At 35.4% G+C, this 13,574-nt stretch overlaps 3 protein-coding genes across 3 annotated transcripts; 2 read left to right on the top strand and 1 right to left on the bottom strand.

Moving 5' to 3' along the window:
* The first annotated feature begins 3,289 nt into the window (after nucleotides 1-3,289).
* On the top strand, nucleotides 3,290-6,057 carry LOC106366314. The gene is made up of 9 exons (XM_013805905.3): nucleotides 3,290-3,579; nucleotides 3,689-3,873; nucleotides 4,033-4,214; nucleotides 4,297-4,581; nucleotides 4,656-4,714; nucleotides 4,798-4,834; nucleotides 4,914-4,985; nucleotides 5,067-5,391; nucleotides 5,482-6,057. Exons 1-9 carry the CDS (start codon nucleotides 3,504-3,506, stop codon nucleotides 5,857-5,859), a joined length of 1,599 nt encoding a protein of 532 aa, XP_013661359.2. The 5' UTR covers nucleotides 3,290-3,503; the 3' UTR covers nucleotides 5,860-6,057.
* Nucleotides 6,058-7,504: 1,447 nt separating this feature from the next.
* Nucleotides 7,505-9,179, top strand: LOC106366316 (prostatic spermine-binding protein-like). The gene is made up of 4 exons (XM_013805908.3): nucleotides 7,505-7,625; nucleotides 7,730-7,842; nucleotides 8,495-8,535; nucleotides 8,612-9,179. Exons 2-4 carry the CDS (start codon nucleotides 7,732-7,734, stop codon nucleotides 8,961-8,963), a joined length of 504 nt encoding a protein of 167 aa, XP_013661362.1. The 5' UTR covers nucleotides 7,505-7,625; nucleotides 7,730-7,731; the 3' UTR covers nucleotides 8,964-9,179.
* Nucleotides 9,180-9,903: 724 nt separating this feature from the next.
* Nucleotides 9,904-13,059, bottom strand: LOC106366315 (monogalactosyldiacylglycerol synthase 3, chloroplastic). Its single transcript, XM_022692359.2, has 8 exons — nucleotides 12,532-13,059; nucleotides 11,636-11,808; nucleotides 11,336-11,497; nucleotides 11,021-11,162; nucleotides 10,710-10,934; nucleotides 10,567-10,629; nucleotides 10,397-10,471; nucleotides 9,904-10,305 (listed from the first exon to the last, which is right to left on the bottom strand). The coding sequence occupies exons 1-8, from the start codon at nucleotides 12,856-12,858 to the stop codon at nucleotides 10,063-10,065; spliced, it is 1,410 nt and encodes a 469-aa protein (XP_022548080.2). The 5' UTR covers nucleotides 12,859-13,059; the 3' UTR covers nucleotides 9,904-10,062.
* Nucleotides 13,060-13,574: the final 515 nt, after the last annotated feature.

Genomic DNA, 13,574 nt, shown 5'->3' with positions numbered 1-13,574 from the left:
ACGTAGCATTTTTTGTACCGTGTTTCACTCAAAAAACAATTTAAATTAGCAATACAATATTAAAAATCATGAAATTATAAATAAGCATAAGCAAAAGTAAATTTTAAAATAGTATCTTAATACCTGGAATGATATCGGTGCAATGAACATTTGATATCACGAAGAAGATAGTGAAAACAAATATGATCAATATATTTTTGTAGATAACCTTTTGTAGAATATTATCTAAATTGTTTTGAGTGTTATATTTCACTTTAAATTGTTATATATAATAGCATAAACTTAAATCAAAGAGATTTTTTGGTATAAAATTTTTAAATTAATTTTCTTAGATTTTAGTCAAAATAATATAAAAATGATTCATTACCTAATTCTATATGGACATAGTTGTGTATTTTTGTTTTATTTTAAATGACCCTATCAATTTTTTTTTAATTTGTTATTAATTCTACAGGCTAACTAATTTCGTTAACACTTATGGAAGTTCACACTTTATTTCTTGCACATCTAAGATTATGTACATATGTAAACTGCCATTAAGTTAAAATACAGTTGATAGATATATATGTATATATATTATGTACATATGTAAACTGTCATTAAGTATGTCGATATATATATATATATCCGGACGCCCTTATGATGACAGTTTATCCTGATGTCCTTATTTTAAACTAATAATCTCCTGATGTCCTTATTTGGAAGACATAAAATGATTTGAAGAGAAGTTTTAACAGCTCGAAACTCATTCATATTCCACAATTATGACGGATAGTCTTGTACACAGTGCATTAAAACAGCCGTCCTTTGTTGTTCATATGGATGGCAGAGCTAGCAATTTGGTTTGGAGTCTACATGAGTTTGTTTAAGTTGCTGAAAAAAAAAAATCTCATGATGTCCTTATTTTGAGCACATGATTTGAACTTATGACTTTCTTATATTTTTATTAAGTAATCTAAAAGTTTTTAGTTTAAAATGAGTCCTCATTACTCTTCAAAATATTTGTAAAAATGTTTCCTTGTTACTCTTAAAAATAAGGAAATCATGATATACTAATATTGATTCTTCTACAGACTAACTAATGACAGTTTACATATGTACATAAAAGACAGTTTAACTTATAGTATATAGTCGACTGATTTGCAATATATTTTTTTTTTCTATTGAAAGATTGATCAATCCGCAATCGATCCAACTTCGGGGCCAAAAAATCCGCCTCGGCAGCCTCGGGGCCAACAATCCATCTTAAAATATTTTGTTGAAAAAATGTCGGCAACATTGGAAGATCGATCAATCCACAATCGATCCAGAAAAATATTGATTGACAACAAGTCATCTTGAATGATTTTTTTGTAATACAGTCTTAGAAACACTGCATGATCAATCGATCCGAACAAAATTGATTCAAACAAGGTAGATCGATTGACACCAAGCTTGATAGGCCATGGATTTTACCCACTTTTATACATGGTTTATAAGTGTTTTGATAACTAATTACTATATTCTAGAGTCTATTTAATATATTTATACGATCATATGAATGATTTGGAAGAAAAGTGATGATTTTGGAGTATTTGAGAGATATTTGGACAAAACATCCGAGCTGACCATCGAGCAAGACAAGTGGTCGACATTCAAAGACAATAATTGATTGATGCACATCATGTGACATCGATCGGCGGCAAGGAGCGCGCAGAAGCCCGTTTGGTTCTAGCCGACTTAGAGCCCAAAACTTCACCAATTTACAAGATTACCCCTGACGAGTTTTAACCTAATTATATATAGTTTGTCAACATGTTAGAGGCAAAGTGTGCTTTCTTGTTTTAGTATTTTTACAGCAAAGGTTTTCTAGGATTTTTAGTAGATTGGAGAGAAAATCCAAGAGATTTGTGATTGAAACTCCATTGATATCTATATATTTATCTATGCAATTTTTATATCTAATTGTTGTTATGAATTGCTTAGCCATGTCTGAGTAGTTCTCTTGTTAGATTTAGGGTTTAAATAGGTTATGAGGGATTAGCCCCAACTATAAATTGCTAAGTTGTGATATTCATCATTAGGATTGTCATTAAAGCATGTTTCTAGTTTAGCTAGCTAGAACTTGATCTAGGAGTTGTAGGTTTAGGTCATCACTTGAATCTCACCCTGAATCCATCCTAACTAAGCTAGGATTGCTAAAGTAAGGCGAGAGCTGATCTAGGAAGCCTAGTGCGCACAATTCAACCCGCGCGTTAAAGCTTAACTAAACGCATTGGTCAATATTCCAATCGAATAATCGACGGTACAACAAATATATCGATCGATATTTCTATAGAATCATCAATCGAGACTTATATATAGTCAATAGACAAACCTAGAAAGCGAGAACCGATCTGTTTGTTTATAAGTGTTGAGCTCTATAATATCATGCATAAATTGTTAGATATATGTAGGATTAAAATCATGATTACCTGAATAGAAACCTTAGTTTCATCTAAGTACCAAAAACCCCAATCAAATCAATCGAGCAATTGTTTTACTCACAAACTTGCTATTTACATTTAATCATAATCAACCTGGCTTAATCAATCTGATTAAATTTATTAGGTTCTCTACCTTCCTGTGAATTCGATCCTTAAGTACTACAACTGAACCTCTTATTTGTGAGAGTAATTCACTCATAATGGTAATTTAAGTGAGATCACAGCTCAACATACAAATGGAGAGACGAAGCCAATAATGACCTTCAATTAATGACGAGACAACAAAAGTTTCTGCAGAAAAAGTCTACAGTAACAACTTTATAGTTACAACCGATTTATTTACAGCTAAACATCTACAGTTAAATTTTTAAAGCTACGGTCGAACCGATCATCACCAATAATTTATAAATTGATTAACTAGTAAACAGCTTTATAAAATATTGAAAATGCTTTATTAACCGAGACAAAGCAAACGTGAGACAACCATGAATATAATTAATAGAAAAAAACTAAAATTATTAAAAATTAAAAGTTACCGTAGAATAACTAACCTAAATCTAAAAATACTAGTTCAACTTTTAATACATAAAATTTTGTTTGATGTTGAATTAATACTTTAGTTTAGCAATTTTTAAAAATGGATAGCTTAAAATTAACTTATATATAATACATTGTAATTCAAACATAAGTTAAAAATAATTATTTTGAATTATATCTCTAAAGCAAACTTAAACAATAATAATTCATATCACCAGTCAAAGCCTATATTAAAAAAATAGAAATAATCATAAAAAGAAAGAGGCAGCGCATCATTCCAACAGAATTAAAAACTACATTGGAAATAAATAAAAAGAAAGAAATCAGGGAAATGTGATTCGAGGAAGAGAAGAAAACCGCGTCAAGCGGGATATCAAATCAATCGTGTTGTTAACACGTCTGCCATTGATTCTCTATCACGATTCGATTAAAACATAAAAACACTGAAACGAGAGAATATACAAAAAAAATAAAAACAATCTCGAAAAACACAAAGACAGAATGTTGTGTTCCAGATCTAAAACAGTGTTCGTACTTTTCTCATTCCTTCTTGTCGCCACTGGAATATCTATTGCTGGTAAGAAAGAAAGAAAGAAAGAAAGAAAAAATAATTCAACATTCTTGTATTTTGATTTTGTCTCTGTTGATATGTTTTTACTTCTAATTTTGGGTTTGGATGGTTTCAGAAAAGGAAGCAGCAAGTGTTGAAGAAGAATGGGGGACAAGTGTGAAAGAAAGGTTTATGGCAGAGGAAAAAGGAGAGAACTCGTCTCTGATTTTGGCTGCAAACAGAACAAAGAGGAAAGACCCTACTGAGAATTTCAACATTTACACTGGTGGATGGAACATAAGCAATACCCATTATTGGACTGTGAGTCCTTTCTTTTATTTTCTGTGGTCCTAAGTTTTCTCTGTTGCTAGTGGAGTTTGTTTGCTTAATCAAACGGGATTAGCATTCATTAGTTCTCTCTCTTTTTGAAGCTTTTTTGACTTTTTTTTTTCTCATTCTTTGCTTTGTGTGTGCATGCAGTCTGTTGCTTATACAGCGACGCCTTTCTTTGTGATAGCAGGAGTCTGGTTTGTGGTCTTCGGGCTATCCTTGTCTCTCATTTGCCTTTGCTATTGCTGCTGTGCCCGTCAGCCTTACGGCTATTCCAGGGTTGCTTATGCTCTCTCCCTTATCCTCCTCATATTATTCACAATCGCTGCAATGTAAATTGTCTTTTCTCTGGCTCTTTTTTTTGTCATTCTTTTTTTTAATTAAAATAAGCTTTTTGTGTTTGATATTTTCCAGTGTGGGATGTGTTTTCCTTTACACGGGCCAAGGGAAATTTCATGCTAGCACAACAGATACTTTGGACTATGTGGTGAGGCAGGCAAATTTCACGGCGGAAAACCTCAGGAATGTGTCGGATTATCTCAATGCAGCTAAGAAGGTGGATGTGCAATCCATCGTTCTTCCAGGGGATGTTCTGTCGAGCATCGACAACATACAAGGAAAGATCAACTCCTCTGCAACTACTCTTTCTGTTCAAACAATGGAGAACCAAGACAGGATTCAAGATGTCTTGGACAACATGTAATAAAATACACAATACCATAGTGTTATCCTTTTTTGTTTATTAACCTTTTTTTGCTTATGATTTGTTGCAGGAGACTTGCGCTCATCATCATCGCTGCTGTGATGCTTTTTCTTGCGTTCATTGGATTCTGTAAGTCGTCTTAGGGATTATTATTATTGATTACATCTCGCAGCAGCACTTAACTTGTTGATTATTTTTCATTGTTGTTACAGTACTCTCCATCTTTGGACTGCAGTGCCTTGTATACACGTAAGTGAAGTCTCATTCTCATTTTCCACGTGTTACCGTTGTATGCTGATAAAAAATACTGTGATTTAACAATGGACAGGTTAGTGATCCTTGGTTGGATTCTTGTCACCGGCACTTTCGTCTTGTGTGGTGTATTTCTCCTTCTACACAAGTGAGTTTTTGTTCAATTTGTCTACTCTTCAATGCATTAAAAAATGTTTCTCAATAAAAGCATTTCTTATGCCTTTGTCAGCGTTGTTGGGGATACGTGTGTGGCCATGGACCAATGGGTGCAACACCCGAAAGCTCACACCGCTCTAGACGATATTCTACCGTGCGTTGATAACGCAACCGCGACCGAAACATTGAGTCAGACAAAGCTTGTGACGTACCAGTTGGTTGAAATTGTTGACAATTTCATGAACACCATCGCCAACAAGAACTTCCCGCCTCAAGCCCGACCCCTTTATTACAACCAGTCGGGCCCACTAATGCCTTTGCTCTGTAACCCCTTCAATGCTGATCTCTCTGACCACCTGTGCAAGCCCGGTGAGGTCCATCTCAGCAATGCAACTGAGGTAAATTAAATACTAATTTAAAACAGAACATATCTTTGTATATTTTGTTTTGTTTCATAATGTTTCTTATGGTATGTTTTTTTTATGCAGGTGTGGAAGAACTACACTTGCGAATATATAACACCGGGAATATGTAGCACGCCCGGACGTCTGACCCCAAACCATTACACCCAGATGGCTGCAGCAGTTAACGTAAGCTATGGTCTGTACAAGTATGGTCCATTCCTGGCAGATCTGCGAGGGTGTAACTTCGTAAGGTCCACATTCACTGATATAGAGAGGGATCATTGCCCGGGACTGAGGAGATACACGCAGTGGATCTACGTGGGTCTTGTGCTGGTGTCTACTGCTGTAATGCTGTCTTTGGTGTTTTGGGTTGTATACGCGCGGGAGAGGAGGCACCGTGTTTACACCAAAGACTACAATGCTATGCATTCTGAAGCTCCACGGGACAAGGGTCCGCAGTGAGATGTTCTGTACTTTTTGCCAGTTTTATGTAAATTATGTGTTTGAGATGTCTGGTGAGATCTTTTGTGTAGTGAATAATGGAAGGAAACTGTGGTTGTATGGTTGTTGTCACTAATGTTCTTTATAATTGATATGTTGAGAACTACTTCGAAATTGGAGATGTACTGTTTTGTGGAAGTACAACCCATCTTTGTGTTTCTTGTCGGAGAGGACAAATCTTCAATTCTTTATTACTAGTATTGCTTACCAAAAGCATTTCTTTATGAGCTGATACTAGTTTCGATAGCTGTAATGTCTTTGATCACTTGAAGATGGGGGACTGAACCTAGAGGCTACTAGTACTCATAGCACTTTGAATGGTCGATAATTTCTTCACCTAAAGTTAATGAAGAGCCTTATGTTGTGCGTTACAACTACTTACGAGTGTAACCTCGTTTGTTGGTGTTGAATGGGTTCACGTAAGAGAAAAGAGTAATATTCCTAGTGATTGAAGGAGGCTGTTCAAAAAAAAAAACAAAGAGATAAAAAGTGCTCAAATAGACTTGTTTTACAAAATATAACATGACTGACTTGAAAACTCTAAACCTAACAGGTGTATGAAAACCAAAACCAACTCCTAATGGATCTAAACTTACTCTTAATGGGTTTAGTGAGAAATTCTAAAACTTTAAATCTTGTTTAATCGGAGTTTAAACCAAGTGGCCCGCCCTCTATCCTTCACATGGGTCAGCTCATCTTTTTCTTGGACAAACTTGATTAAAAGTCCAAAGACTTCTTTAAAGGCTTTAGTCTTTGATCTTGTCATCTGTCAGACTGTCCAATATAACAGACAAGTGGATCATGTGCTTGGTTGTCCATCCCATCTTGTGCCGCAGAAGTCTTATCTTGGCTAACCACTTCTTGGGTTCGATCCAGCTGATAGTTATCTAGACCGTTTTGCTGCTTAGTTCACTTTGTCGAGCAAAATGCTCTTATTGATAAATTTCCATGTCCAGGTCTTCATCTCCATTTTTTGGGTCTATGTCCGACCATATCGCATCACCCGACCATAGGTCATATTCCATTTCGCGATCGTCTGTCCTGTTCATCTCTCGACCGTCCGTCCTTCTCATGTCCATTTCGTGACCACATTTCCTTGTTCGATCCATTTCGTGCTGGTCCAGTCCTCAGCTGTCGGTTCATCCAAGTAAAGCTCATGTCGCCCATCTCAGTCAACATATACCTTTGGTTCCAATGATGACCGCATCAGAAAGTGCAACGTTAGCTTGATATATTTGTTCATGATATCCACGGAGTCTCCAAGTGATTTCTTTTCAACAATTGTATTCTTAACGTATTTTAACTCAAACCAACAAATCCAAAATTTATTAGAATTTATATATCAAATGAAATGATATAATTAAAATGAATTGATATAAATAAAATGATTTTTATAAAAATGTTATCCTAACTTTATTAAAATTTAAATTAAATTAAACAGAAATAATTAAACTAATATAAAAAACAAGACTACAAAAATATATTTATAGTTTTTTTTTCAAACCAATGAAGTTAAAGCATAGAAATACTAGTGTCAAAATCTAAATTAAAATTTTAAAAATAAATAATATATTATATTTATAGTTGTTATTTGTGGACATGGCTCATAAAAACTCTTATAAAGGCTGGCTTAATCTACAGACTACAGATGAAAAAAAACTCCTTTAAATACAAAAACCCTACAGGGACGAAAATTTAGGGTACTTGACCGGATCTAAGCTATTCAGGTTTTCCACACTCCCTTTTTTATCTCTCTTTATCTGTCTCCTCCTCCCCTGTAGACTTTGGCTTTCTGTCTCCTCATCTCTTACTGTGAGTCCTTTTCGAGTAGATATGGAAGTGGCTGCCCTCAGGTCGATGGAGACGCAGAGACAATGGACTTGTTCTGCCACTGAGACGCTTCTCTTCCTCGTTGGAAGGAATCTGGCTTGTCTGCTTCTCGCGGTATACAACTGTTTCCTTAATTTTAATTTATAACTCTTGTTTCACTTTGTGTTCTGTTGGATTTGTCATTTATTCAAAAACCGTCCATCCTGGAGTTGTCTCTGTGTTCCTGAATCCAAGGCTTATTAGATTTTCTTAGATTTTCTGCTTTAGGGATACGATTTGGGATGGATTTTGTTGTTTGAATTTAGACAAGCACTTTAGCTTCTGTTATGTCTTAATTGGTTCGAGACGGGTCTTTGTACAATTGAAGTTGAATGCAGAGTTTAACAATGTCAAATGTACACTCTGTTAACTTGTCACGTTTACTTTTTGTCTATTTGCAATTGCTATTTATATTGATATTTATATAAGGATGTGCTCTTCTTGGATTTTGTATGATATAGTAAACACACAAAGACGAGACTGCCTTTGAAAATGTTTAAACCCTTACAGATTGACTTTAGGTTTATTTTGTGTACCTTTTAAGCTTCCTTTTGTGATTTCAATGTTTGTTTGTTATGTGCTATATTGACATTTGCCATTTTTCATGATCCTTTTTAACTTGTGTTCTCGCTGAACTTTGCATTAATACACTATGGATAGTTCAGTATTGTATAAAATTTCATAAAACCTTGTCTAACATTCATCTTTTTGTTCTGTGATATCGCAGGCAGAATCTTTGCTGATAGGGTTGATTGCTGAAGATCAGAGGTGAGCATAAGGGCCACACTTTTCATTTTTCCCCTTCTTTTAGATTGTAGCAGATTTGAATTTGACTTGTCTCTAGGCTTTCTGTGAAGGAGGGCTACAAAAAAGGACACCGAGATGAGGAAAATAAAGATGCCAGTGACTCTGATGATGATGACGATGATGATGAGGACAACGCTGATGAAGACGATGATGATGATGATGATGATGCTAATGATGAAGATTTTTCAGGGGGTGAAGGAGAGGAAGCTGATCCGGAGGATGACCCGGTGACCAATGGTGGGGGAGGAAGCGATGATAATGATGATGATGACGATGACGGGGATGAGAGTGGTGATGATGATGGAGATGAGGATGAGGAGGACGAAGATGAGGATGATGAGGAAGATGACGAAGATGTTCGCCAGCCGCCTGCTAAGAAGAGAAAATGAAACATGAGAAAGAGGGGATTGTTCAAGACTTGAAGAGGACCATATGTGTTGGTTTAAGTAGTGTAGGGGAAACTTATGCTTCATGTTGTGTACTATTTGTTGTCGTGTGTGACTTGTCTACTTGGATTTTAGTTATCTTGGCTGTTGTAGAATGTTGTTCTCTTCTTTTTGTTTTTGCATCTGCCTATGAATATGATTCGCCGTGCTTCACATTTTCTTTGTTGTTGCAATTTTTCTTTCCATTGTTTCAAATGTTTAAAAGGAAACTCCACCAACACTATACTATGTTTCATGTATCCCATCACGTTCTCACATTACTTGGACCATAGGAACTCTCTTCATTCTAATCAGTTCGTTTGGATTGCTTGTCACTTGTATGGGTTTTCTTGAGTTGACAAACCAGACAACAAGTATTCACGTGGTTGTGGTTGCGAGACAACTAACTTTGGGTTCTTCAACAATATCCTAGTCTAGGATTTAGTTCTACCATACCGCCGGACCATTTAGATCATGTCGGTTTAGGATCGATCTTGCCTTTTTCGATGAGCCGGATCGATTTCGGTTTAGTTGAACAAAGTGTGTTCGGACTCTGATACCATGTTAGGAGAAGATGGTTTTCAGATATCTCAATTGAGTTTACACGATACAATATATACAGAGAGGTAGGAGACACTAGGTTAACATAATTACAAATGTTCCATATTTGGAAGAGAAGAATATTGCAGCCTTTTGAAGAAGCTAACCCAGCATTGGTGTCACACTTGTGAGTTTAACAATCAGGAAAAGTCTCATTGAAGTCTATTTCCCCCTTGTTAGGTGAACCCATTTGCTACTAGGCCAAATTATACATTTGTACCATCATAATTGGACTTAATAGTTAAATCCATTTAGACCCAATAACATTTTTTTCATAACCTTTTCTTGTTCAGCACACTAAAAATAAATGTAAATGTGATAGATATTACAAATGATTGATTAAAGAATGACAATGCATATACAAATGTTACAAAAGCTGATCAAAGAATGACAGTGCACTAGACAATATACAAGCATAACGATTCATGAAATAAGAGGAATATGAAGGCTAAAGTAGAAGTAGTCAGTAGGAATAATCATTATAAAGTTGAATACGTTTTTGCTGCTGTTGAGATAGATGATGTATATCCTTAACAATGTCGAACACTGCCTCAGGCTGCGCCAACTTAAGAGCATTCTCTGACATTTTATATAATTCGTTTTTCTTGCTGCTGAACCAACCAGCCACAGTTTTCGCTGTTTCTTTAGGACTTCGAGTGAAAATTCCAGCCCCATTGTCCACAACATACGGCACATTGCCTTTTTCCTTTGATAGTTACATAATTCACACGAGTTAGTTAGTGGATTATTGATATGGCCAAATAATTTTAAGAGTCAAGCTAAAAATGTAAATGTACCTGTCCGGGAATATAGTCATTGAGGATAATTGGGAGGCCGCATATCAATGCTTCTGCAATTGTACCTGGACCGGCCTGTGTTGGTGTCATAAACACTTGTCAAATTTAAGGCTTTTCTAAATAAGAACCTAAGGGATAGTAGGGATGGATGATTTAAAGATATGACTAACCTTTGTGATGATGCAATCACAAGCTCCCATCCATTTCTCCATTTGTGTCTCAAACCCACGAACCTGTAAGGTATAGACATCATAATATAAGTTATTAATCACTTACTACAAGTACTAATAAAAGTTCACATTTTAAAGGCTACCTTGATCGGAATCTTCCATTCATGGGATGCTAATGCAGAGGCAAGAGTGTTGTTCCGGCCGCATATGACAATCAGTTGTCCTATTGGTTTTCTTTCTTTAGAGTCATATAAAGAATCTCCGAGGGCTTGAGCGGTTTTCTGAACCGGACCCATTCCTTCACCACCTCCCATTAACAGAACCGCTGGTAAATTCGAATCTATTTCAAGCTCTTTCCTTAGATCATCCTAACAAAACATTATAATACATATGGTTGATCTTCTAGTGTTTGAAAAAACAAAACTAGAAGTGGTATAAACTGGACTAATTTTACCTTGCCGATAATAGTGCGAGGGAATGATGGGCGGACAGGTAAGCCAAAGACACGGATCTGAGAGTCTCCAAGACCGTCTACTAATGCTCTCTTTGCAACCTCTTTGGATGGGCAGTAACATCTGCTGACTCCATGATGGAACCTGATTAAATATTTCATTTTGAGCTACTATGTTAAATTTAAATGGTTGGACTAATTGAAGTTATACTCTTTACTTATTTAAAAAAAAAAAAAAAACAAGAAACTGGACCCGAGCACAGTCTTTTTCTTTCTTTTTTTCATTTGTTTCGTTAGAAATATTAGATACCATCTTACCATGTACGGTGGCAAGTGTTCAGATCAGTGATAACCGTCACGAAAATGACTTTCTTTTGAAGTCCTTGCCTTTTCATTACCCACAATGGGATGTGTTGCATCAAAGGATGTACGCTAATAATAATGTCTGGTTTATACTCCATTAAACCAGCCTCTATTTGTCTTTACACCACAAAACAAAATAAGAACTTAATTATATTTGTATATATATAAATACATCTAATGATGTAAAAAATACATCTAATGAAAGTAAAGGGTAAGATGAAAAATGGCAATATATAGTGGTTAACATGTAAATACTTGGCATAATAGGCGGCAAGAGCACTGAGATAACTTCTGTGAATCCATTTTGGAGAGGTACCATGAAACGCGACTGACCAAAGACCAACATGTTTCACCATGAACTTGTACTGTCTCTCCATGTCGTTCAGTGGCCATCCTGTGTATTCCTTCCAAACGTCTTTTATGATTATCTGTAATAAATAATAGTAAAACATTACTTCGTAGTGCTAGAAACTTAAGTAGTCTATTCAAAAAAAAAAAAATAGAAACTTAAGTAGTGCAATTATTAACAACAACAAAAAATGAGTAAAGAACGTGGGACAGGTTTTTAAGACACGAAATGTTGACATCACTCGTGTATCTCCGACAACCTGGCAAACGCCAAGATCCAATACTAGGCTACAAAACTTCCAAGTAGATATTATTTGTTTTTTCAAAATAAAGGTGAGCATTTCGATGGTTTTAACATTGACGGCTGAGAATGAGATTCATTGGTATTTCAGTTACAAATTACTCTTCTTGGTGTGATTCACTGATTTGAGAATAATCAGACTCTTCTTGGTGTGATACAAATTTATTCAGGTATATATATACCAGATTTGAAATTTTCTTTATGAACCGTTCAAAATAATTTTGTTCTTCAAATTAAATAGATATTAGAACAGAAACTCAAAAGTGAGAATTCTCTACTAAAACAGCAAACGCCAGAATGATTACCTTAGTCACAATATTTTTTTCCAAACCAAAAACATTTTTAAAAACTACTAACATGCTTAGATTTGTGGCACATATAATTGAAGAAGTAACATATCGGCTCCACCGAAGCGTTTGAGTCAAGGTAAAGAGAAAGAAGATGAAGAGAGAATAAAAATAATATAATTACGTCATAACAAAATAAATAAAAATATATTTACCCGGTAGTCATCTCCGAATTCGATGTTGAAGGCGTCACGTATAGCCTCGGCGGATGCACGGTGGCCACCGCCGGTATCACTCATCAGAATAAGAACAGTTTTGATCCTCTCAGCTCCCATCTGCTCCATCTCCATAACTTGCTCTTTTTCTTCAAACCCTCTCTTACTCAAACTCTCCTTCCCGTAATCACCCGATCTTGATCTCCGACGACGATTATGGTTGTAGTCATCATCGACCGTTGAGAAACTAAAATTGCTGTAGACTCGCCTGAAAACTTTCTGCGTGATTGAATCATCCTGTGCACGAGGCGAAGCCACTTTCATCATCTCTATTTGATGTTCAAGAACGTTGGTTGTAGTTTGTGTGGGCTGGTTGGTGGTCTTTATTTCTCTTTTCTTTGGGGGTTTTAAATTTTTTGAAGTGAAGAGAAAAAAATGGAAGACCAAGTTGTTGCTTTGAATAATGAAATTATTTTGAGGAATGATGCTGGAAATATTCCCTTTTAATTTTGTTCCTATAGTATTGCTTCTGCTTTTTATATTTCGTGTCTTTATTGTGTTAAGTGCGATTTAATATTGTGAAAGAGAGGGGGATACTGCAAGCCTGTAGCCGTCGGATCTACATTTCGTTTTGGAATCTTCGGATATGAAGATTCGGATCTTTGGTTGTATCATAAGTTTCTTAAACAACTTGACTTTTTCTATTTATTATTTTTAAAAAGAAGTAATGACATGGATACTCCTTCAGAAAATGATCATTTACAGATGGAAAATAAACTTATTTCAAACGAATTAATAAAATGAATCAAAGACCATGTCCTAGTTGCCTGAAAGCTCAGCTATAGCAGAAGACCTCCGTGTTTATTCGGTTTTGTGATAATTCTGAGAATAATATATAGGGCCAATTTATCAAATGACATTTTTTAGGTTTTTCCACCAAAAAAATACACAAGGAGAAAAATGAACAAAAGAAACTTGCATTAAAGAGGTAAAAATCTCTTTTAACTTAACTTTATAGATATTTAAATATACAAAATTATTTA

Source organism: Brassica napus, chromosome A9, assembly GCF_020379485.1.
Source record: "Brassica napus cultivar Da-Ae chromosome A9, Da-Ae, whole genome shotgun sequence".
Classification (NCBI taxonomy): Eukaryota; Viridiplantae; Streptophyta; class Magnoliopsida; order Brassicales; family Brassicaceae; genus Brassica; species Brassica napus.
Note: the sequence above shows the minus strand (reverse complement) of the source record. Positions and strands in the feature narration are given on the sequence as shown.